The sequence below is a fragment of the Nerophis lumbriciformis genome, linkage group LG14 (genome assembly GCF_033978685.3).
Source record: "Nerophis lumbriciformis linkage group LG14, RoL_Nlum_v2.1, whole genome shotgun sequence".
Classification (NCBI taxonomy): domain Eukaryota; kingdom Metazoa; phylum Chordata; class Actinopteri; order Syngnathiformes; family Syngnathidae; genus Nerophis; species Nerophis lumbriciformis.
Genome location: NC_084561.2, coordinates 17,589,557 through 17,612,823, shown reverse-complemented (window position 1 = coordinate 17,612,823; position 23,267 = coordinate 17,589,557). Strand labels below are relative to the sequence as shown.

At 37.6% G+C, this 23,267-nt stretch overlaps 2 protein-coding genes across 2 annotated transcripts in view; both read left to right on the top strand.

Annotated features, from left to right (window-relative positions):
* The window catches only part of LOC133616555 (sodium/iodide cotransporter-like), a 52,901-nt gene extending 50,777 nt beyond the window's left edge, over positions 1 to 2,124 (top strand). Inside the window, exon 17 of the mRNA XM_072914634.1 lies at positions 1,961 to 2,124. Within this exon, the coding sequence (XP_072770735.1) occupies positions 1,961 to 2,011 (51 nt within the window). The 3' untranslated portion in view covers positions 2,012 to 2,124. The remainder of the gene's footprint in view (positions 1 to 1,960) is intronic.
* Positions 2,125 to 7,839: 5,715 nt separating this feature from the next.
* On the top strand, positions 7,840 to 23,083 carry cluap1 (clusterin associated protein 1). The gene is made up of 13 exons (XM_061975967.2): positions 7,840 to 7,945; positions 8,251 to 8,313; positions 8,409 to 8,520; positions 10,373 to 10,457; positions 10,538 to 10,714; positions 10,793 to 10,888; positions 13,366 to 13,449; positions 13,522 to 13,655; positions 15,780 to 15,921; positions 16,962 to 17,034; positions 17,103 to 17,240; positions 20,181 to 20,230; positions 22,713 to 23,083. The coding sequence occupies exons 2-13, from the start codon at positions 8,292 to 8,294 to the stop codon at positions 22,875 to 22,877; spliced, it is 1,278 nt and encodes a 425-aa protein (XP_061831951.1). The 5' UTR covers positions 7,840 to 7,945; positions 8,251 to 8,291; the 3' UTR covers positions 22,878 to 23,083.
* Positions 23,084 to 23,267: the final 184 nt, after the last annotated feature.

The following is a 23,267-nucleotide window of genomic DNA, read 5'->3' as shown; positions in this document are numbered from 1 at the left end:
CCAACTTCGCCACGCCGTGCCCGCCGTCCACATCACATATTTTTTGGAGGACAATACTGCATTTTGTGTTTTTGCCCAAAAAAACCCAGGCTTTTGACAAAAAGGGCATGAAACATTTGTTTTAATGTTATATCGACAGAAGCTTTAAAGTTGATATAGGGAGTTAAGTGTTGAATAAAAATAAAAATTAACAACTAATATTTTTTAATATTTTCATGAACCTTCCGGGTCCCCGGGACCAAACTTGAGGGCAGCCCTAAAAAGGTAAAAAAGAAAAAAAAATCAATAATGTATTGGAAAAATATCAAAATGACCCCTGCATGCTCTGCATGTTTAGTGTGGAAAAGTTTGGACACCCCTGGTCTAGGTAATATGCAACTATTAATTGTTGATACTTTTAATTGACAAATGTGTGTTTAGACTACAATAATAAACGCTTATTACATATGTCTCGCTTGTGCGCTATTGTGTGCTTAGCTGTTGTGTAGCTACTAGCTAAGACTAACCGAGAAAAGTGCATATTGAAAGACATTTAGCTCTGCACAAGTACACATGTATCGGAGATTTATTCCGATTATATCTGACATTTTACATGCAAGCCAATCAAATCTGACACTCAATTTTTTCCCCCTGATATCGGCCCGATATCAGTAACGGATCAAGACACCCCTCTTTACAAGTACACACACTGCAAAAAGTCAGTGTTCTAAAACAAGAAAAGAAAATACAAAAATTAGGTGTATTTCACTTGAATTAAGCAAAATTATCTGCCAATAGAACAAGAAAATTCAGCTTGTCAAGACTTTCCAAAACAAGTAAAATTAGCTAACCTCAATGAACCCAAAAATACCTTAAAATAAGTATATTCTCACTAATAACAAGTGCACTTTTCTTGGTAGAAAAAAAAAATGACTTTTTTGCTCAATATGTTGAAAAATATTCTTAAATTAAGTAAATGCTAGTGCCATTATCTTGACATAATGATATGCGCTCAGCATCATGATTTTTTTTTTCATGCTTGAAGTAAGAAATTATTACTTTAAAAAAGCAGTTTTATACTTGTGAGTGTTGATGACACAGCTTTGCAACAGTTGATATTCTAGTTTCAAGCATGTTTTACTCAATATAGGTCTCAGCAACAAGCCGTAATATCTTACTGGGATAATTTAGGACCAAAACCCTTAAAACAAGTAAAACACTCTAACATAAAATCTGCTTAGTGAGAAGAATTATCTTATCAGACAAAAAATAAGCAAATATCACCCTTATTTGAGATATTTAATCTTACTTAGATTTCAGTTTTCGCAGTGCATGTATTGGAGATTGATTCTGATTATATCTGACATTTTACAATCAAATGCAGATACTTTTTTCACTCACTCACTCACTCACTCACACACACACACACACACACACACACACACACACACACACACACACACACTCACACACTCACTCACACTCACACACACACACACACACACACACACACACACACACACACACACACACACACACACACACACACACACACACACACACTGTCCATATCCTACCAAGTCAGACCGACACTGTTCCAATATCCATTTCTCTGTTCTCAATTGTTGATGACTGATGATAACAACCAAACCTAACCTCCCCTCCACACCCCGGATTGTAAATAATGTAATAATTCAATCAATGTGATTATCTTGTGTGATGACTGTATTATGATGATAGTATATATCTGATAGTATATATCTGTATCATGAATCAATTTAAGTGGACCCCGACTTAAACAAGTTGAAAAACTTATTCGGGTGTTACCATTTAGTGGTCAATTGTACGGAATATGTACTTCACTGTGCAACCTACTAATAAAAGTCTCAATCAATCAATCAATTACATGCAAGCCAATTATATCCGTATTCTGCGTTCACATTTTTTGTGCTTGTTTTTGAGTTTTGTCATGTGTTTCCAGGTTCCACAAAGTCTACAGCTTGTGCCTTTGAAAGAAGCTGCACACGCATGATGAAAAATGTTTGGAATATTAAGGCCCCATCTCCAACTGTAACAAGATATGTTGTTCCTAGTAAAATTCTTATTCATCATGTGAGTTTCTTTAACAGGCCACCTCTACAAAATACTGAGTTATTGAAAATATTTTTTGATTTTATTACAACTGAATAATAAAAGCCTTTGTGTCTGTTATCCCCCACATGTTGAAAAACTCATTCCATCCATCCATTTTCTACCGCTTGTCCCTTTCGGGGTCACAGGGAGTGCTGGAGCTTATCTCAGCTGCATTCGGGCGGAAGGCGGGGTACACCCTAGAAAAGTCGCCACCTCATCACAGGGCCAACACAGATAGACAGACAACATTCACACTCACATTCACACACTAGGGCCAATTTAGTGTTGCCAATCAACCTATCCCCAGGTGCATGTCTTTGGAGGTGGGAGGAAGCCGGAGTACCCGGAGGGAACCCACGCAGTCACGGGGAGAACATGCAAACTCCACACAGAAAGATCCCGAGCCAGTATAACGGCTATAAATACCACAAAAGATGACAGAAAGCTCAAAAAGTTGTAATACCAAATTATGCCTGTAGGAAGCGCAAGATCAAAATGACATATGGACTACAACTAAAATGGCGGACTATGGAGGTTAATTTGTGTCTTTATTACGAAAGCTTTTTTTGACACAGAATTTTTATAACTGAATTTTTTGCGTTTGAATTTTGCAACTGAAATTATTCATCGAAAAAAATTCAGTGTATATTGGAAATTCAGTGATGAAAAATATGTAATATTAAATATCATTGTGTATGATAGAACATTTAAAACAAGACATTAAATCCCAAATGTACCATCCTAATTAATAGAACATGTGCATCTCTCTCTGATATAAATGAAAACTCCACCTCCTTTTCCATTTTGACATATTTCCTGTGAATTGTCTCACATCAACTCATATATATCAATATGATATTAATACATATGCATATATTAATACATATACAAACAAATGTGATATACAAATAAATAATTTGTATAAATAAACACGTACCTGTAAATAGATTTTTGAGATTTGAAAATATATAAAAATAAAAATGTATAAATATAAAAATGTGACATACAAATAAATCAAGAATTTGTATAAATGTGTATTTGTAAATATATTTTTGAGATTTGAATATAAATATGCTTGATTTTGTATTTGTATTGAATTTGGATATGTGGATCGCTTTTTTGCTTTTGTGGCATTCCACCCACAAACCAGATGCACAAATAAATGTGACCTACGCACTCCCCTGAACAACCAGCAGAGGGCACTGCAGCCAGAGCGGTCTGGGTCACAGAGCATTATATGCATTATATGCAAAATGCCCGGAGTTCTCTGCACAAAAACAATCCACGTCTTTACAGAGAGAACGCACAACGGGCCTGAGCTAGCTAACGTTAGCGTTGTATTAGTTAATGCTAATTTATCCAGTTCATCTGAAAGACCATGTTAGCTTCTTATTTTATTGTATCAATGCCGTTTAATGACCTTGTCCCGATGTAGATACTCATCTCTTATCAGTGCAATCATCCCAAAAGTTATGACGTAATATGACCCTCCCTAGTGTGCCTCTGATTGGCTCGCCAGTGTCTGACCATGTCTTGACCCAGACCGCTCTTGCTGTGTAGGGAGTGTGTAGGTCACATTTATTTGTGCGTCGGGTTTGTGGTAGGAATGTCTCATCGACACAAAAGCAAAAAAGCGATCCACATATACAAATACAAAATCAAGCATATTTATATTCAAATCTCAAAAATATATTTACAAATACATGTTCATTTATACAAATTCTTGATTTATTTGTATGTCACATTTTTATATTTATAAATTATATTTGTATATATTTTCAAATCTCAAAAATATATTTACAAATACGCGTTTATTTATACAAAATATTTATTTGTATATCACATTTGTATTTGTATGTCAAGTACCTTGGAGTCTTGTTCACGAGCGAGGGAAGAGTGGATTGTGAGATCGACAGGCGGATCGGTGCTGCGTCTTCAGTAATGCGGACGCTGTATCGATCCGTTGTGGTGAAGAAGGAGCTGAGCCGGAAGGCAAAGCTCTCAATTTACAGGTCGATCGGCGTTCCCATCCTCACCTATGGTCATGAGCTTTGGGTTATGACCGAAAGGACAAGATCACGGGTACAAGCGGCCGAAATGAGTTTCCTCTGCCAGGTGGCGTGGCTCTCCCTTTAGAGATAGGGTGAGAAGCTCTGCCATCCGGAAGGAGCTCAAAGTAAAGCTGCTGCTCCTCCACATCGAGAGGAGCCAGATGAGGTGGTTCGGGCATCTGGTCAGGATGCCACCTGACCAGATGGAGGTGTTTAGGGCACGTCCGAACGGTAGGAGGCCACGGGGAAGATCCAGGACACGTTGGGAAGACTATGTCTCCCAGCTGGCCTGGGAACGCGTCGGGATCCCCCGGGAAGAGCTGGACGAAGTGGCTGGGGAGAGGGAAGTCTGGACTTCCCTGCTTAGGCTGCTGCCCCCGCGACCGACCACGGATAAGCGGAAGAAGATGGATGGATTTGTAGTTGTATGCATATGTATTAATATCATATTGATATATATATAAATTGATGTGAGACAATTCTACTTCCATAGGCATGTGTCACCTTGAACTTTAATCATGCTGGTTGGGATATGTAAGCAATTCTGCTCATGACTAAAAAGTCCATATTTAAATAACTTCACAAAATTTTGACAAAAGACTTTGAATGTTGAGATGGCCTCCAAATATGCCTTTGTGTCCCATATTCATTAGGAAAATAGATGTAATTTTATATGAAATAAGACAACTAATACATAATAAGAGCATAATGCATGTTTTTTTATATTTAACCAGTGTCCGTTTACAATAGTAATGACAAAGTAGTTAAAAAGTGGTGCAGTGTCTCCATGCATTGTTCCTGGCGGCGCCTCTTCCGCCCGGCTTGTGCCCCGCTGAGTCACCACTCATCAGCGGCCCTGTTGGAGTCCTCATCGGCCACATCGCAGTCGAGTCGCTCCACTCCAGGAAGAGCCAGGTCCCTTTCGTTCAGCTTCTCCAGGAACGAAGAGAGCAGTCGTTTGTTTAAATGGTCCGTCAGGGTCCTCTCCTCCTCCACACGCACCTTCGCCACCTCCGTTTCTTCCGCGCCGCCGCCGGTGTCGTGCGAGTCGGGCTGCGGGGGGGCCGCGCGGTGGTGGCTCAAAGACAAGCCGTTAAGACGCTCTTCCGGGTGCTCGGTCGGGCTCCCGGCGTCCGCGCTGGATTCGGCCTCCATTCGCGATATCAACGTCGTCTGCAGGGCGACATTTTCCAGTTCTTTCAGGCGTTTGCTGTCCAGGCCGCGGGCCGGAGAGTCATTTCCTGTCGGATAGTTGTTGTGAGGAGGCTCGCCGCTCTGCTCCATGGTGCTGTGCGTCAGGGTTGCGGAAGGAAGAAATACAAAGCACTTCTTGGGTTCCTCGTTTTTTTATTGCGCCCTCTTGTGGCCGATTTGGTTGAAGTGTATTTAAAGTTGATTTTCCTACTGTTTGGTTAGATCGGGAGTCGGCAACTTTGCTGGGTCTCTGGAGCTGCAGACTACACAGAGTTGAATGGTTTTACAGTAGCAGCACCTAATAAGGGGTTTAAAAGTGCAGTCTATATGCCTGAACATGTCTAAATTATGTAAGTACAAATAAACTCTGTTTCTTCCTACTCCTTTTCACATTAAATTAAATACATTAAAACTATATGCGTGCTACTGAAGTCAATGGACAACTGTAAAACATAGTTTCTTCAATATGTGCCCCAAAACCACTACAAATGCAAATTAAGTTTATATTTTGTTTTCTTGCATGGACAAATAGATATTCAATATTTAAAAACGTACCATTATTTTTTTTGTCTACTGTTTATCAGTTACACTATTAAAGAAAGCACACAAAAAGTCTGAAACCTTTTGACTAGGGATGTCCGATAATGGCTTTTTGCCGATATCCGATATTCCGATATTGTCCAACTCTTTAATTACCGATACCGATATCAACCGATACCGATATATGCAGTCATGGAATTAACACATTATTATGCCTAATTTGGACAACCAGGTATGGTGAAGATATGGTACTTTTTTTTTTTAATGAATAAAATAAGATAAATAAATTTAAAAAAAATTCTTGAATAAAAAAGAAAGTAAATCATTATAAAACCAGTTACATAGAAACTTGTAATTAATGAAAATTAGTCAAATTAACTGTTAAAGGTTAGTACTATTAGTGGACCAGCAGCACGCACAATCATGTGTGCTTACGGACTGTATCCCTGCAGACTGTATTGATATATATTGATATATAATGTATGAACCAGAATATTAATAACAGAAAGAAACAACCCTTTTGTGTGAGTGAGTGTGAATGAGGGAGGGAGGTTTTTTGGGTTGGTGCACTAATTGTATGTGTATCTTGTGTTTTTTTATGTTGATTTAATAAAAAAAAACAACAACAACAATAACAAAAAACGATACCGATAATTTCCGATATTACATTTTAGCGCATTTATCGGCCGATAATATTGGCCTGCCGATATTATCGGACATCCCTACTTTTGACTGTTTTTGTATTTTCACCCTAACCTTTTGGCCGCTCATGTGCAATGCGTGTGTATAGCAGCCACATTGGAACGGTACCTTTTGTAACTTATAGTCTGCAATTCACAAGTAAATTACCTATTTCTTAAAATATCCTGTAATTTATGATAATAACGACTTCGTTGGGAACAAAAACAACTAGGGATGTCCGATATTATCGGCCTGACGATATTATCGGCCGATAAATGCGTTAAAATGTAATGGCGGAAATGATCGGTATCGGTTTTCTTATTATCAGTATCGTTTTTTTGCTTTGTTTTTTTATTAAATCAACATAAAGCACACAAGATACACTTACAAGTAGTGCACCAACCCAAAAAACCTCCCCCCCATTTACACTCATTCACACAAAAGGGTTGTTTCTTTCTGTTATTAATATTCTGGTTCCTACATTATATATCAATATATATCAATACAGTCTGCAAGGGATCCGTAAGTCCATAAGCACACATGATTGTGCGTGCTGCTGGTCCAGTAATAGTACTAACCTTTAACAGTTAATTTCACTCATTTTCATTAATTATTAGTTCCTATGTAACTGTTTTTATATTGTTTTACTTTCTTTTTTATTCAAGAAAATGTTTTTAATTAATTTATCTTATTTTTTTTTATTTTTTTATTTTTAAAAAGTACCTTATCTTCACCATACCTGGTTGTCCAAATTAGGCATAATAATGTGTTAATTCCACGACTGCATATATCGGTTGATATCGATATCGGTGATTAAAGAGTTGGACAATATCGGAATATCGGATATCGGCAAAAAGCCATTATCGGACATCCCTATTGAACAGTTAATTTTACTCATTTTCATTAATTACTAGTTTCTATGCAATTGTTTTTATATTGTTTTACTTTCTTTTTTATTCAAGAAAATGTTTTTAGTGTATTTATCTTATTTTATTATTATTATTATTTTTTGTAAAGGACCTTATCTTCACCATACCTGGTTGTCCAAATTAGGCATAATAATGCGTTAATTCCACGACTGTATATATCGGTATGGGTTGATATCGGTAATTAAGAGTTGGACAATATCGGATATCGGCAAAAGCCATTATTGGACATCCCTAAAAACAACACTGATTTTCCAAATACGATCAATATAGTATTATTTTTTTCGCTCAGGCACTGCCATTGGCGCCTCTTTCAATATCCTCGTCTCTCATTGGATGCCCTTTGAGCATAGCGAGACATCATTGGGCAAACGGCACTAGCGTTTCCTTACTAGCAGCGGCACATCTCCGGGGGCGACCGCTCGACTGGCTGGTAAACAGGTAACCATTGGCGACTCTTGTAAACACGAAATACTATCTATTTCCCAAGATATCCTAACTACGAGAATATAATTTATGAAAATAAATCAAGTATAGCTTGTGTAACAACCACAGCGGCGCGCTAAGCGTTGGAGTTGGCTTACTACTCGTGTCACTAACACAGCTTGGCACAAACACTTCAACCTAAACCACAAATTACAGCTAAATACACATTTGAACATATCAGCACCTTAATTTATACACTAATCTAGCTATTTCGCATATTTGCTTGGATTTTGAAACCTTCATTGTTGTGGTTTTGACAGGCATGTGAAAGAAACCAGTGGAGACGGCAGTACTGGCAATAATGTCCTTCAGAGATTTGAGAAGTAAGGCGTCATCACAACAACATCAAGTTTAAAACACATTTCCACTAAATACCCGTGTGTGGGGTTTTTTTTGTGTGCATTTTGCTTACTGGTAGATTTTACAGAAATGATGAGGGCGTTGGGCTATCCTCGCTTGATATCGATGGAGAACTTCAGGACACCTAACTTCAATCTGGTGGCAGAAATCATGATATGGCTGGTTAAAAGGTACTAATATCTACAGGACTGTCTCAGAAAATTCGAATATTGTGATAAAGTCCTTTACTTTCTGCAATGCAACTAAAAACATGAAAATGTCATTCATTCTGGATTCATTACACATCAACTGAAATATTGCAAGCCTTTTATTATTTTAATATTGCTGATTATGGCATACAGCTTAAGAAAACTCAAAAATCTTATCTCAAAATATTTGAATATTTCCTCAGACCAAGTAAAAAAAAAAAAGATTTATAACAGCAAAACAAAATCAAACATTTGAAAATGTCAATTAATGCACTCAGTACTTGGTTGGGAATCCTTTTGCACGGATTACTGCATCAATGTGGCGTGACATGGAGGCAGTCAGCCTGTGGCATTGCTGAGGTGTTATGGATGTCCAGGATGCTTCAATAGCGGCCTTTAGCTCATTTGCATTATTGGGTCTGGTGTCTTTCAGCTTCTTCTTCACAATACCCCACAAATTCTCTATGGGGTTCAGGTCAGGGGAGTTGGCAGGCCAACCTAGGACAGTAATGCCATGGTCAGTACACCAGTTACTGGTGGTTTTGGCACTGTGGGCAGGTGCCAGATCATGCTGGAAAATGAAATCATCATCTCCATAGAGCTTTTCAACAAGCATGTAGTGCTCTAAAATCTCTTGGTAGACAGCTGCATTGACTCTGGACTTGATGAAACACAATGGACCAACACCAGCATCTGACATGGCTCCCCAAATCATTGCTGACTGTGGGAACTTCACACTGGATTTCAAGCAACTTGGATTTTGTTCCTCTCCAGCCTTCCTCCAGACTCTAGCGCAGTGGTTCTTAACCTTGTTGGAGGTACCGAACCCCACCAGTTCCATATGCGCATTCACCGAACCCTTCTTTAATGAAAAATAAAATGCTGTTTTTTTTTTCAAATTCAAGACAAAGTTATATGTTTTTGGTAACACTTTAGTATGGGGAACATATTCTAAGTAACAAAGACTTAATTTAGAGTTTTTTGGACACTATGGGAACATATTCTAAGTAACAAAGACTTAATTTAGAGTTATTTGGTTAGGGTTAGGGTTAGAGGGTTAGGAACAGGGTTAGAGGGTTAGGGTTATAATAAGGCCATGCCGAATAAGGCAGTAACAAGTACTTAATAATGACTAGTTAAGAGCCAATATATTACTAATTTGCATGTTAATAAGCAAAAAGTGTTACCATGTTTTTTTACTGGTGCACAAAATGAACCGTGCATGAACATCACCTTGTTCAAAGAACAAAACCAACTCAGTGCATAAACTCACAACAAATTACTCACTTGTAAATCAGTCTGACTCCTGCTTTTGTCGTATCCGTACTACGCCGATAGGGAGAAGTTTTTATTTACACGATGAGTCGAGTGTGTTTTGACCTCCGCCGAACCCCTGAGCCCGACTCACCGAACCCCTAGGGTTCGATCAAACCCAGGTTAAGAACCACTGCTCTAGCGCCTTGACTTCCAAATGAAATACAAAACTTGTTTTCGTCTAAAAACAGGACTCTGGACCACTCTGCAACTGTCCAGTGCTTCTTTTCTATAGCCCAAGTCAGACGCTTATACTTTTTCATGATATTCTAATATTTTGAGATAGGATATTTGAGTTTTCTTAAGCTATATGCCATAATCAGCAATATTAAAACGACAAAAGGCTTGCAATATTTCAGTTGATGTGTAATGAATCCAGAATGTATGACATTTTCATGTTTTAGTTGCATTACAGAAAATAAAAGACTTTATCACAATATTCTAATTTTCTGAGACAGTCCTGTATAAGTTAATCTATTCAGCCATCAGAAATAATTGTGTATTTTGTCCTACGATGTAGATATGAGCCTCAAATGGATATTCCCGGGGACGTGGACACGGAGTCGGACAGAGTATTCTTTATAAAAGCCGTGGCTCAGTTTATGGTATAGTGAGTCGTCTTAATTGTAAAACCATACATCTATGAGGTCATAGATCTAGTATGTTTGTGTGTCCTTTTTTTAAGGCGACTAAAGCTCACATTAAGCTAAACACCAAGCGCCTCTATCAAGCTGATGGCTACGCAGTGAAAGAGATGTTGAAAATCACCTCGGTGCTCTACAGCGCCATGATGACCAAGCAGATGGGCCTGGAGGACATAGTGGAGGACAGCAGCAAGTTCAAGTTTGACATAAGCTCACGGGTATGATGATAAATATTCCCTTACATTGTCAACCGCTCTTATCTTTATTTTCATATTTGTCGTCTGTCCTTGCTCCAGATTTCCGAGCTCAAAGAAGCTCGACAGCTGGCGTCTGAGGTCACGTCAAAAGGAGCGTCTCTGTATGATTTATTGGGCAAGGAGGTGGAACTTAGGGTGAGTTGGTTGGTTGAAGTTTATTTCGTACACAAATGCAGTTTCAACATGATACGTCACATATTTTACATTTCTCTTTACAACATGCTTGAAAGGAGTAGGAAGAAGCAACGCTTATTTAATCCTACCACTTTTCCAGTTCATAGCAGTTTCTTACACATATATGTTCACTTCCTGTTTTCAATTTGGAGCACAGTTATATCATCCCATCCATCCATTTTCTACCGCTTATTCCCTTTGCGGTCGCGGGGGGCGCTGGAGCCTATCTCAGCTACAATCGGGCGGAAGGCGGGGTACACCCTGGACAAGTCGTCATCTCATCGCAGACAGTTATGTCAATGTTTTCTAAATACAACCGTTCTGATCATAAATAGTTAAGTCAGTTAAGACCCACATAAAGAGATCAATGTAGTTGTTCTTCCTTCTACGTTGTAAACACTTTGTGTTTGACCAATCTCTTAAACTGCATCAAGTTAGTACTTTGTTGACTTCTTTGTTACATTCCATAATTTAATTCCACATACTGATACACTAAAGGTCTTAAGTGTTGTACGTGCATACATATGCTTTAAATTAAAATTTTCTCTGGGGTTATATTTCTCCTCCTTTTGTTGGGAAGAATGTTTGTACATCCTAGGGTAGCAGGTTATAATTTGCTTTGTACATAATTTTAGCTGTTTGCAAATGCACCAAATCATTGAATTTCAATATTTTTGATTCAATAAATAAAGGGTTTGTATGTTCTCTATATCCAACATGATGTATAATTCCAATTGGCCGTTTTTGTAACTGTTAGTGAATGAACTGTCCTTTTGTAGTTATTTCCCCATATTTCTGCACAATAACTCAGATATGGTAACACTAGCAAGCAGTAGACAATATGTTTGCTTTGTTCTTTATTGAAATAGTTATTGCCACCTTGTGTTGTATATGTTTTATATGACATTTCCAGTTCATTTTCTCATCTATTATTACACCCCAAAATTTGATTTCTGTTACTCTTTCAACGTCTACTCCGTCTATTTGCATTTGTGCCTGACTTTGTCTTTTGCTGTTACCAAACAGCATTATTTTAGTTTTACTGAGATTCAAAGATAATCTGTTTTTGTCAAACTATTTCTTTTAATTTGTTAAATTCTTCTGTTATTTGTATTAGCTTCTGTATGTTCTCTCTTGAACAAAAAGCAGTCGTGTCGCCAGCAAATAATACTAACTAAGTCCTTTGTAACTTTACAAATGTCGCTTGTATAAAGATTGAACAATTTTGGTCCTAGTATTGATACCTGGGGTACGCCGCAAGATATCTGCAGTGCTGTTGACATACTTTCACCTATTTTCACAAATTGCTTCCTGTTGGTTAAGTAGTTTCTTATCCAGTTCAAGACCATCCCTCTGATTCCATATCATTCTAATATATTTAAGTGTAGGCACACGCAAATTGGAAAGTGTCCCTATTGTCTTTTAGAATGAATGTACAACAGGGCTATTCAACTGGTGAACCGGCGGTCGAATCCGACCCGAGAATGACTCCATACCGGCCCCCTGAGTTCAGTTCAAAAACTTGGGAGACCAACTTTTTTAAAGCAAACTCCTAAAAACGCTGTATAGAGAAAATTGGACCACTTTAAACACATTGGCAGATCCCTGCGTAGATATTTTATTGTTAGCTAACATAGAACACCGGAGTCTGAACTTGTAATTTACATAACTGAGGCGTTCATTAAGGCACGCTTTTAAGTCTTTTCCTTTTTGGCAGTTAATTTTCGTAATATGATTTATGTAACTAAGGTGTTGCTGTAGCTTGTTTATTTCAGATACATTCCGTAGTCATTTGTTCAACTTCTTTCGTTTTAGTAGTGGTGTTCCTCAAGGTTCCATTTTAGGTCCTCTTTTTTTTCATCATTTGGGCTTTTTAACTAGTTGGTGGCCTGTGAGTTCAGTTAAAAAAAACTTGCGAGAGACTTTGCAGCAAAATCTTAAAAACTTTAGAGTGTTTGCATATAGATGATCTTTGACAAGGTTTTTTGCAGCAGGTCCTTAAAAACAGCAGAGCGGTCCTGTAACTCTGACAAAATGAATATACCAAAATCAAATGTTCACTGTGTATATAATTGAACAGTGTTTATGTTGTGTACAATGTGTATTTATAATATGTTGTGCAAAGGAAATTTCATAATTTTTGGAAGCTCATCTTGTATTTGACATTGTTTATAGGGTTAGGCGCAATAAGTGTTCAACTTCAGCCTAAACCCTTTCGGTCGGCAACATTTTCCATTTATGAATGTACAACTGTTTGTTTATGTAAAACTGTTTGTTTATTTGGTTGACCACTGACCGAAGAAATAATAAACTAAACTAAACTAGAGGACGCTGGTTCTCTGGAATATACTAAATAAGGCTAATAGTTAAGGCAGAAGTCCACTTCCCAGTGTTCAGCTTTCTGGAAATGTATTTGAATATACCTGATGTATGTTTAGGAAAAGAGAACAGCGGCCATTGCCCGACCCCTTGAGATCGACGGGACTGAAAGAGCCCTCAGAGCTGCCATCAAAGAAGCCTTGGTAAGTATTTCTCTTGATAATGTTTTTTTTTTTAATTAATACATTCATACCTACGTATTACTTCCGATTAAGGAAACCACGGAGAAGACCAAAGAAATGTTGAATAATATTGTTTCTGACGAGGCCAGTCTGGATGCCAAGATAGAAAAGAAAAAACAGGACCTGGAGAGAAGTCGGAAGAGACTTCAGACGCTGCAAAGTGTGCGGTGAGTTGATGGTGTTCCCACAATAACCAATGATTGACAGTTGATCAGTTATCATTTTGTATTTAGAACAGATGGTTATGAATTGTCTATATTTAAAACGGAACTGCTTTTTTGGGGTGTTTTGTCTATCATTAACAATCCCTATGTTGGACCATAACACATGTTTTTCCTATTTTTATGCATTGTAATTCGTAGATAAATGCTAGTAAAAGTCAGCTAACAATGGAGCCAATGGTAGTCGCTCTGTTCCGCCTAAAAAGCATTCTAAAAACATCCAAAAGCATCCATCAATATTTTATATAAATGCTGTAAGTATATATGTAATTTAGTAACAGGCACATTCATAATCAGATGTAGGGTAATATTTACAAATTTTGCTAATTTTAAGCATGTGGCAGCGTATTAATTTCACAGATGCATCACAGCATTCGCTTTTCCCTTCGACAACAACAGTACTACTGATGGCAGACTTTATGAGACGACACCGATTACTTTGGGACAAATGATGATCCTTAACCTTATAAGCTTGAATATTAGGAGGATGAGCTACAAGTTTTAGAAGCTGTTTTTGATTGATTGATTGATTGATTGAGAAGTTTATTGACATCTTAAAGAATTTAATCCATGTACTGTATTTTTCGGACTAAAAGTCGCAGTTTTTTTTCATAGTTTGGCCAGGCTCCAGTGCGACTTATGTATGTTTTTTTCCTTTTTTATTATGCATTTTCTGCAGGTGCGACTTATACTCCGGTGCGACTTATACTCCGAAAAATACGGTAATGCTTTAAAAAATAGAAAGTCTGTGTGCTAAACAGATCCAGCTTTATTGAAACGCTAAGCATCACGCAGCAGTATCGCTAAGTGCTAAACAAGAAATACAAAGTAGGAACATAATAAAACAATCACTTACTGTACAACGTCTGCTCTCACTGGGATGCCGACTGATGGGATGTTCATATCTTCCCTAATAGATGAATAATAATTTATAATTCTCACGCAGATATTAAAGAAAAAGTCAAGTCTTTCTCGCCATCTCCTTGTATGAATTGAATGTCAAAGTTGACCAACTTCTCGGTTTATGACCACAATCTTCTACTATACAAGTGAGAATCATGATTTATGATCTACAATGAATTTTTAGCAACTCTGAGGCGATTCAGTAGCTCACCGGCTCAATATGTCAACACTGTAGCTGCATATACTAGTTAGCTCTCTGTGATCATGGCGGCGCTAAAAAATAGTTAATCTGCGTTAGCGGTTATAATAACAATATCGCTAGTACTTGGGTAATATTCAGGTCACAAGATGTAAATGGAGTATTTTTTGGCATTGCTGTTTTTTTAGAGGGCTTTATGGGCTGTATAGTGTACTCTCATTAGCTGTAGATTGTTAGCCGCCTCGTACAGGCTGCATTTTACGACTTAGAATGCATAAAAATAAGAAAAGCATATGTGTTCTTATCTCAAACCGCGCTTGTGAATGATAAAACATACAATTTCCTTTTTTAGTAGAGTGAAATCACGGTTTTGTAAGCCCCACTTTTTGTATTAGGCGTTTTTTTTGCCACATTTTTGTAAACTACCTCAGCTATCGTAAGGCCAAACATTGCACGTAACAATATCAATATGATGTAATTGTATAATTTGGATAATTGACTGAGGCATGTATTTTCTTTAAAAAATAGGCAAAAAAATGTCTAATAAATATTAAAAGAAAAATCTGTCTTGTTAGTATCAACATTGTTCTTGTTACATAACATATTGTTTTGCTGTATTTTTCAATTGTTGCTGCTTATTTTATTACTATAATCTAACACAGGCTACACTTTGTACACCCCTGGTTTATTTACATTTGATATTCTTTCCTGGCGGAATGTTAAAATTTAGTTTGACGGGTAGGTAAACAGTCTTTTAAATTAGAGATTAAAATAAAAAACTACTCAATGATTTTGACCGACTTGCTCCACAACAAAGTTATAAACATGAACGCATATAATTTAAGAAATGCACATTTCCAACACACTAGTGTTTTTTTATTTTTTAAATAGGCTTTTTATGGTATGGGAATAAATAAAATGCACACATAAGCACTAACGTTGTCTTTTTTCCTGTGTCACTGTGTTAGACCAGCATTCATGGATGAATATGAGAAGATCGAAGAAGAACTTCAGAAGCAATATGAGATCTACGTGGCAAAGTTAAAGAACCTTTGTTTCCTAGAGTCTCAGCTGGAAGATTACCATCAGCTGGAGCAAGAGAGGTTTGAGGTAGGTTAACATGATGTTTAAAATCATTATCATTAGTATATCACTTTAGATCGGGAGTGTCAAACTCATTTTAGCTCAGGGGTCGCCTGGAGGAAAATCTATTCCCACGTGGTAAAATCATGGCATAATCATTTAAAAAAAAGACCACTTCAAACTTGTTTCAGTTGTTTTACTTCGACCAAAAATAGAACAAGCACATTCTGAAGTGTGTTTCCTCAAACTGCCACATTGGTGACATCCACAACTGCCACAACACATTAATTTATCTTCATTCAAATGTGAAAAATTAAAATATAATCAAAACAATTGTCAAATGGCCGAATTAAAGGTAGCATAACTACAAACGTAACCAATGTGAACATAGTAGATTTAAGCATAAAATAAAATATAACAAGTGTCGAAACACACTTTTTACAATGGAGTTCAGAGTGCACATTGTGCCGTCAACAAATTGCGAGCACTGCACAGAATTTTTACTACAAAGATGATGGTCATGCTGATTTAAGTCTTCGCATCTTACCCTTTTGTTATTTTATCTGTTGAGTAAATAATTGATTATAATTGTTGAGTAAATAATTTATTTAAAAAAAGTATTGTGTGTCGGTACAGCATTAGTCTGCTGCCAGCCACAACAGGAGCAGCTAATTGGAGTAGCGACAGCCAACCGAGAGGGCGCTTAAAGTCAGCTGACACGTCATCTTAAACAGTGTGATGTGGGTTACATTGGAATTGCTATTGCAACATCCAGTGGACACATTTAGAACAGCAGTTTATTTCATTAAAAGATTGCAGCCCATTTTAATACTTAGCAAACTCATTTTGCGGGCCGGTTTAAACCTGTTCGCGGGCCTGATACGGTCCACAGGCCGTACGTTTGACTTGCCTGCTTTAGATAAAGTTAGTTTGTGAGGTGAATTTACCTGACATGTATTACCATCTGAAACATGTTTTAATTTACCGTAGCTGAGTCAATATGCTAACTCAAGATTCTCCTGTTTGCTTCACCTTGCTCTCTCGTCTTCTCTGTGTTGCCCATGCAGGAGGTGGAGAACACTCTTCGGATGATGCAGCAAAATCTGAAAGAGGAAGACAGAGATCTTATGAGGAGCTCATGTGAGACCAACACAGAAAACAAAGGAGAGCGTTGCTCATCTTGATATTATGTAATGTATGTCTTGCAGTGAAAGATGTGGACTCTGACATGGACGTCCTTGAGGACGACGCGGACACTGACAGTGACTTGGAAGAGTCTCGACCCTCGAATCCACGGCCCACTCGAATAGGCATGATGGATGCTACACGGACCAGCGATTTGTTCCGTATGTCAGCTTTTTGTTTCTTGAATTCTTTTAGTATAGGGTCTGAATCAGGACTGCAACGATTAATCGATTAATTCGATTAGAGAAAAAGCTTTGGATTTATATTCTGTTGCTTCGAATAATCGTGTAACCTTTGTGCAAATTTAAAGGCCTACTGAAACCCACTACTACCGACCACGCAGTCTGATAGTTTATATATCAATGATGAAATATTAACATTTCAACAAATGTCAATACGGCCGGGTTAACTTATAAAGTGCAATTTTAAATTTCCTGCGAAACTTCCGGTTGAAAACGTCTAGGTATGATGAAACGGAAGTATTGGGACGCCATTGTATCCAATACAAAAAGCTCAGTTTTCATCGCAAAATTCCACAGTATTCTGGACATCTGTGTTGGTGAATCTTTTGCAATTTGTTTAATGAACAATGGAGACTGCAAAAAAGAAAGCTGTAGATGTGATTGGTGTATTAGCGTCTGGCTACAGCAACACAACCAGGAGGACTTTTACTTGGATAGCAGACGCGCTATCCGACGCTAGCCGCCGACCGCATCGATGATCGGGTGAAGTCCTTCGTCGCTCCGTCAATCGCTGGAACGCAGGTGAGCTTCGGTGTTGATGAGCAGATGAGGGTTGGCGTAGGTGGAGAGCTACTGTTTTTATCATAGCTCTGTCGAGGTCGTAGCTAAGTTAGATTCAATGGCGTCGTTAGCAACAGCATTGTTAAGCTTCACCAGGCTGGAAAGCATTAACCGTGTAGTTACAGGTCCATGGTTTAATAGTATTGTTGATTTTCTGTCTATCCTTCCAGTCGGGTCTATTTCTTTTGTTTCTATCTGCAGTTGAGCCCGATACTATCACGTTAGCTCTGTAGCTAAAGTGCTTCACCGATGTATTGTCGTGGAGATAAAAGTCACTGTGAATGTCCATTTCGCGTTCTCGACTCTCATTTTCAAGAGGATATAGTATCCGAGGTGGTTTAAAATACAAATCCGTGATCCACAATAGAAAAAGGAGAGAGTGTGGAATCCAACGAGCCCTTGTACCTAAGTTACGATCAGAGCGAAAAAAGATTCGTCCTGCACTGCACTCTAATACTTCACTCTCACGTTCCTCATCCACGAATCTTTCATCCTGGCTCAAATTAATGGGGTAATCGTCGCTTTCTCGGTCCCAATCGCTCTCGCTGCTGGTGTTAACAATGGGGAAATGTGAGGAGACTTTCAACTTGGGACGTCACGCTACTTCCGGTACAGGCAAGGCTTTTTTTTTAATCAGCGACCAAAAGTTGCGAACTTTATCGTCGTCGTTCTATACTAAATCCTTTCAGCAAAATTATGGCAATATCACGAAATGATCAAGTATGACACAAAGAATGGATCTGCTATCCCCGTTTAAATAAAAAAAAATTCATTTCAGTAGGCCTTTAAGATTAACTATACATACTTAATCTTAGGATCCAAAAAGAACCTGCTCATAAACGTGTCATGAGTCGTCAATAAATTAATATCTATTTTTACTTTCAACGCTTGAATTATTTTAACAATAAAATGTTTTGTTATTTTAAATGCTTTTTTTTATGTTTTATGGCCTTTTTGTCAGAGATGACAACTTTTTTTTAAAGAAAATGCGAAATATGCAATATTTCTAAAAAAAAGTTGCAGAGTGGAATACTTGAGGTAATTAGTTACAGCCTTGACTAAGTCAATAATTTGAAAATGTACTCATTAAGCTAATCAAAACTGTGTTCCGACGCCATCTTGTGGTTACGGAGCACAATTCCACCAAAACAGTATTTTCTTGTTTTTCAGTCGGCAAGAATGAGATTAGCTCGGCTTTCATGGAAAAAGCATACTCACATACCAGGATTACAGTCTGTTAAAAAATACTAGTTATAATGGAAGTCAATGGGACCGAAAGAGTTCTTAAGAGAGCGTGTGTATACTTTATTTCAATATCCTATTTTAACAACGTTGCAATCAAATCAAACTTTATTTATAGAGCACTTTTCATACACATGCAAGCGGCAAACACAAACTACTGTACAAAAAAATAATATAAGAGAAGAAAGCATACCTACACACACACACACACACACACACACACACACACACACACACACACACACACACACACAGAACTATTGACAATAACACAACAAAAACAAAACATGGAATGGCACTGAGGATTTGAGGAAAAATGCCACCTTTTGAGGCGTTTACGCTGGAGAATAACTAAAATCACAATGCAATTTTATAAAAAAAACTAATGCTAACCTTCAAACTGTTCAATCATATTACGTAAGCATACATGTAATATCCATTTTGGGCACTAGAATGCTCCAGAGTTAATGAGTGTACCAGAACCTTTAAATACGCGGACAGAGTTACTCCACTGCTAGATGACAGTGGAGGTGTGCAAGTGCGTGATATGTGTTTTTTATTTTTATTCATGCACTTATGTTAAAAGTGCAATTTCAATGACGATATTTATTTATTAGAAAAAAATAATGAAAATTATGGCAAGCAGAAAAATCATTGTTTGTTTCAAAATACGCATTGTGTTTTATCCGATTAATTGAACAAGCTAATGAATAGCTTCCTTGATTATTAAGATATTTGATTGCTGCCGCCCTAACATGGATAGATACATTTGCCTGTGCAAGAAGGGACAAAATAGATATTTTAATAGCAAAGGTTGCCAACCCCTTGTTTAGATCTAAATACATCATAACTGAAATGTTATTTGTGGTGGTAGTTTTAGCAGTGTTGTAGAACATGTTTAACCTTATTTATCGACATGAAATCTACAGATTATTAGAAATACATCTTATCATCCTAACAAAAGTCGAATATTTGATGCATCCATCTCCTGTCAAGTACATACAAGATTCATCTCAATCAGTACCACCATTAATATATAAAACTTTTCCCTTCCAGGAAGAGGAACAAGATTCATCGGGAACATGCAAGGTGGTGAGAGTGATGAGGTAAAGATAACTGTACAGATGTTTTGACTTTTCCTGATCTCATCCATTCCTCTGCACTCATTTGTTTATTTCTAGCCAACATTAGCCATTTCCGCAAGGCTAAAACAGAACGGAAAGGTTTGTGACAGGGCTTTGTGTAGTTAACTGTGTATTATTGTGTATTAGCACAAATTAGCATACTCCATCCTGACATTCGACTTCAAGTACTTTCCTGCAATATATATATTATACTCCTACGTATACATTGTTGCAATTTGTTGGGTATACTCAGACATCTATAGTCTGTGTCCTTCATCTTGCGGCAGTCATGACCACTCAGTCAACTGGTGCAAGTTAATATGACAGCCATGTGGATACATGAAGTAATTACTCATTTACATGGCTGTCAAAAAATTGTAGTACTTATAGATTTGTAGTTATCAATGTAGCACACTTACGGTAGCAATCTTTTAGGGGAAATATATATTTTCTTTTTATTAAATTGTGACACTGTAGCATAATGTTGGCATTTGGAGTACGGTATTTTTCGGAGTATAAGTCGCACCTGCCGAAAATGCATAATAAAGAAGGGAAAAAACATATATAAGTCGCACTGGAGTATAAGTCGCATTTTTTGAGAAAATGTATTTGATAAAACCCAACACCAAGAATAGACATTTGAAAGGCAATTTAAAATAAATAAAGAATAGTGAACAACAGGCTGAATAAGTGTACGTTATATGAGGCATAAATAACCAACTGAGAACGTGCCTGGTATGTTAACGTAACATATTATGGTAAGAGTCATTCAAATAACTATAACATATAGAACCTGCTATACGTTTACCAAACAATCTGTCACTCCTAATCGCTAAATCCCATGAAATCTTATACGTCTAGTCTCTTACGTGAATGAGCTAAATAATATTATTTGATATTTTACGGTAATGTGTTAATAATTTCACACATAAGTCGCTCCTGAGTATAAGTCGCACTCCCGGCCAAACTATTAAAAAAACTGCGACTTATAGTCCGAAAAATACGGTAGTTACATAATGTATTTCATGTCAGAAATATTAAAATGTATTTATTTACATAAGTTGTTTGGCGCACAGTAATACGGTATTGCTGCTGAAGTCCTGGCAAATGACTGCCGCAAGATAGCCGACAGCTTGACATGATCCGGCCAATCCGTGAGGCATCTAGTGTATGTTTAGACTCTAAACATACACTAGATGCCTCACAGAGGTGTCCAAAGTGCGACCAGGGGGCAATTTACGGTCTGCAGCTATTTTTTTAACGGCCGGTGGCACAATCTAAAAATACTACTACAAAAAAAACATAAAACTACAATGTGTGCAATTCCAGTATCACATAAGTTATGTGACTTTAGGGTAAACGGTTGCGAAATTAGTTTAAAAAGTTAGCATGTGTATCATACTAAGTTATGTGACTCTAGGGTAAATGGTTGCAAAATTAGCTGGAAAACATTTTGCATGTGTCACAAACCAAGTTATATGACTCTCCGGTAAAGAGTCGCAAAAAAAGTTAGCATGCTAATGTTAGCCTGTATGCATGCTAAAAAGAGAAGATTTTTCAGGAAATCCTGGTAATCAGGGATATTTCAGAAAACAAACCAATGTTAGCAACGGTGTCCCGGCCAGGCCGAACGTATTGATACTTGAACGGTTCCGATCGGATGAAAATTACTCACTTTTTCAATGTTGAAAAGTTCCTGGTAATCAGGGAAATTTTGGAACCCAGAACCACATTGACTTGAATGTCCAGGTAGAGTGAAATGTGTGGCTGGTGGAACGGTTTGAATCGGGTAAGAAATGTGGGAATTCTGCAAGTTTGAAAAATGCCCCATTCATTTTTTTTAAATTTCCAGGAATTCCTGGTAATCTGGGAGTTTTGGGAAGAAAAAAAATAGACACTTTTGTTGTCTGAATTGAGCCGAATGTTTCTATACTTCAACGGTTCCGATCGGACGAAAACTGTGGGAGAAAAAGGTTTTCAAAAAACTGAAGAATTTCCAGGAAAATCTGGAATTCTGGGATATTTGGGAAGACAAACCAACGTGAGCATAACCGTCCCTGCCGAGCCGAACGTTCTTGATACGGTTCCAATCGGATGAAAACTGTTTTTAACCGTTTTATGACTGAGACCCTTCTGGGTCCCCGGGACCTAACTTGAGGAGAACCTAAAGGCTAAAAAAAAGTATTCATATTTAATTGGTTTTGAAAATGAAAAATATCAAAATGGCCCACGTATGCTTTGACTTTTAGGGTGCGGTCCTCAATGGAAAACGTTTGGACACCCCTGGTCTATGGGTTTGCTCACTGTTGTGCAGTACAATGTATATATGGCAAGAAACAAAGCATTGTTACGGATGGATTGCATACCCTTTTTCTAGCTATAGATTTGTAGTACTTTCTAGTACTTAGTGTAAAGATACAATTGTGAGTTCAACATTTCTTGATGGCTTTTCTGCCTGTTTTAGTCTGAAGAGAGTGAGATTGAGGTGGATGAAGATGATGAAGAGGAAGATGAGGACGTGAGCAAAGCATTGGACGATGACAGTTTGGAAGATCCCGTGTTGAGGCCAACTCGCTCCTCCAGGGGCCGCGTGAGACCTCCTCTGTCTGATGAGAGCGACGACTTCTGATTTATTTATAACCTTTTTCATATTCCAGCCCATCATATATATTCTATTGTAAACTTGTATAATACTGAATATAGTACTACTAATCCATTGTGTAACATAGAGCATCCATGTAGAGTATACCTTTATGTTTCAATATTTGTGTATTTTTGTAATAAAATATTTTTGTTGAAGGCACCTTATTGAAAAACAATAATGTCACAGCAATATCAAAGTATTTTTACTATGGCTGCTTTTGAAAGTAAAAGCCAGTAATATAGTCCTTTGAAAATGGAAGTACTGCAGTATGCAGTACCCGGATGTTGCACTTAAACAGCCCCAAATAGTGCCAACTATATCCTGAAGTGTCAATCATCAAAGAGAGACTAATGTGAGTGGTTGTAATTAGAGATG

What these genes read in the sequence shown, in the direction of transcription:
- cluap1 (XM_061975967.2), top strand. Translation starts at nt 8,292, where the DNA reads ATGTCCTTCAGAGATTTGAGAA. An exon ending in ACGGACCAGCGATTTGTTCC is followed by an intron (nt 17,241 to 20,180) that starts GTATGTCAGCTT and finishes TTTCCCTTCCAG; the next exon opens with GAAGAGGAACAAGATTCATC. An exon ending in AAGGTGGTGAGAGTGATGAG is followed by an intron (nt 20,231 to 22,712) that starts GTAAAGATAACT and finishes TGCCTGTTTTAG; the next exon opens with TCTGAAGAGAGTGAGATTGA.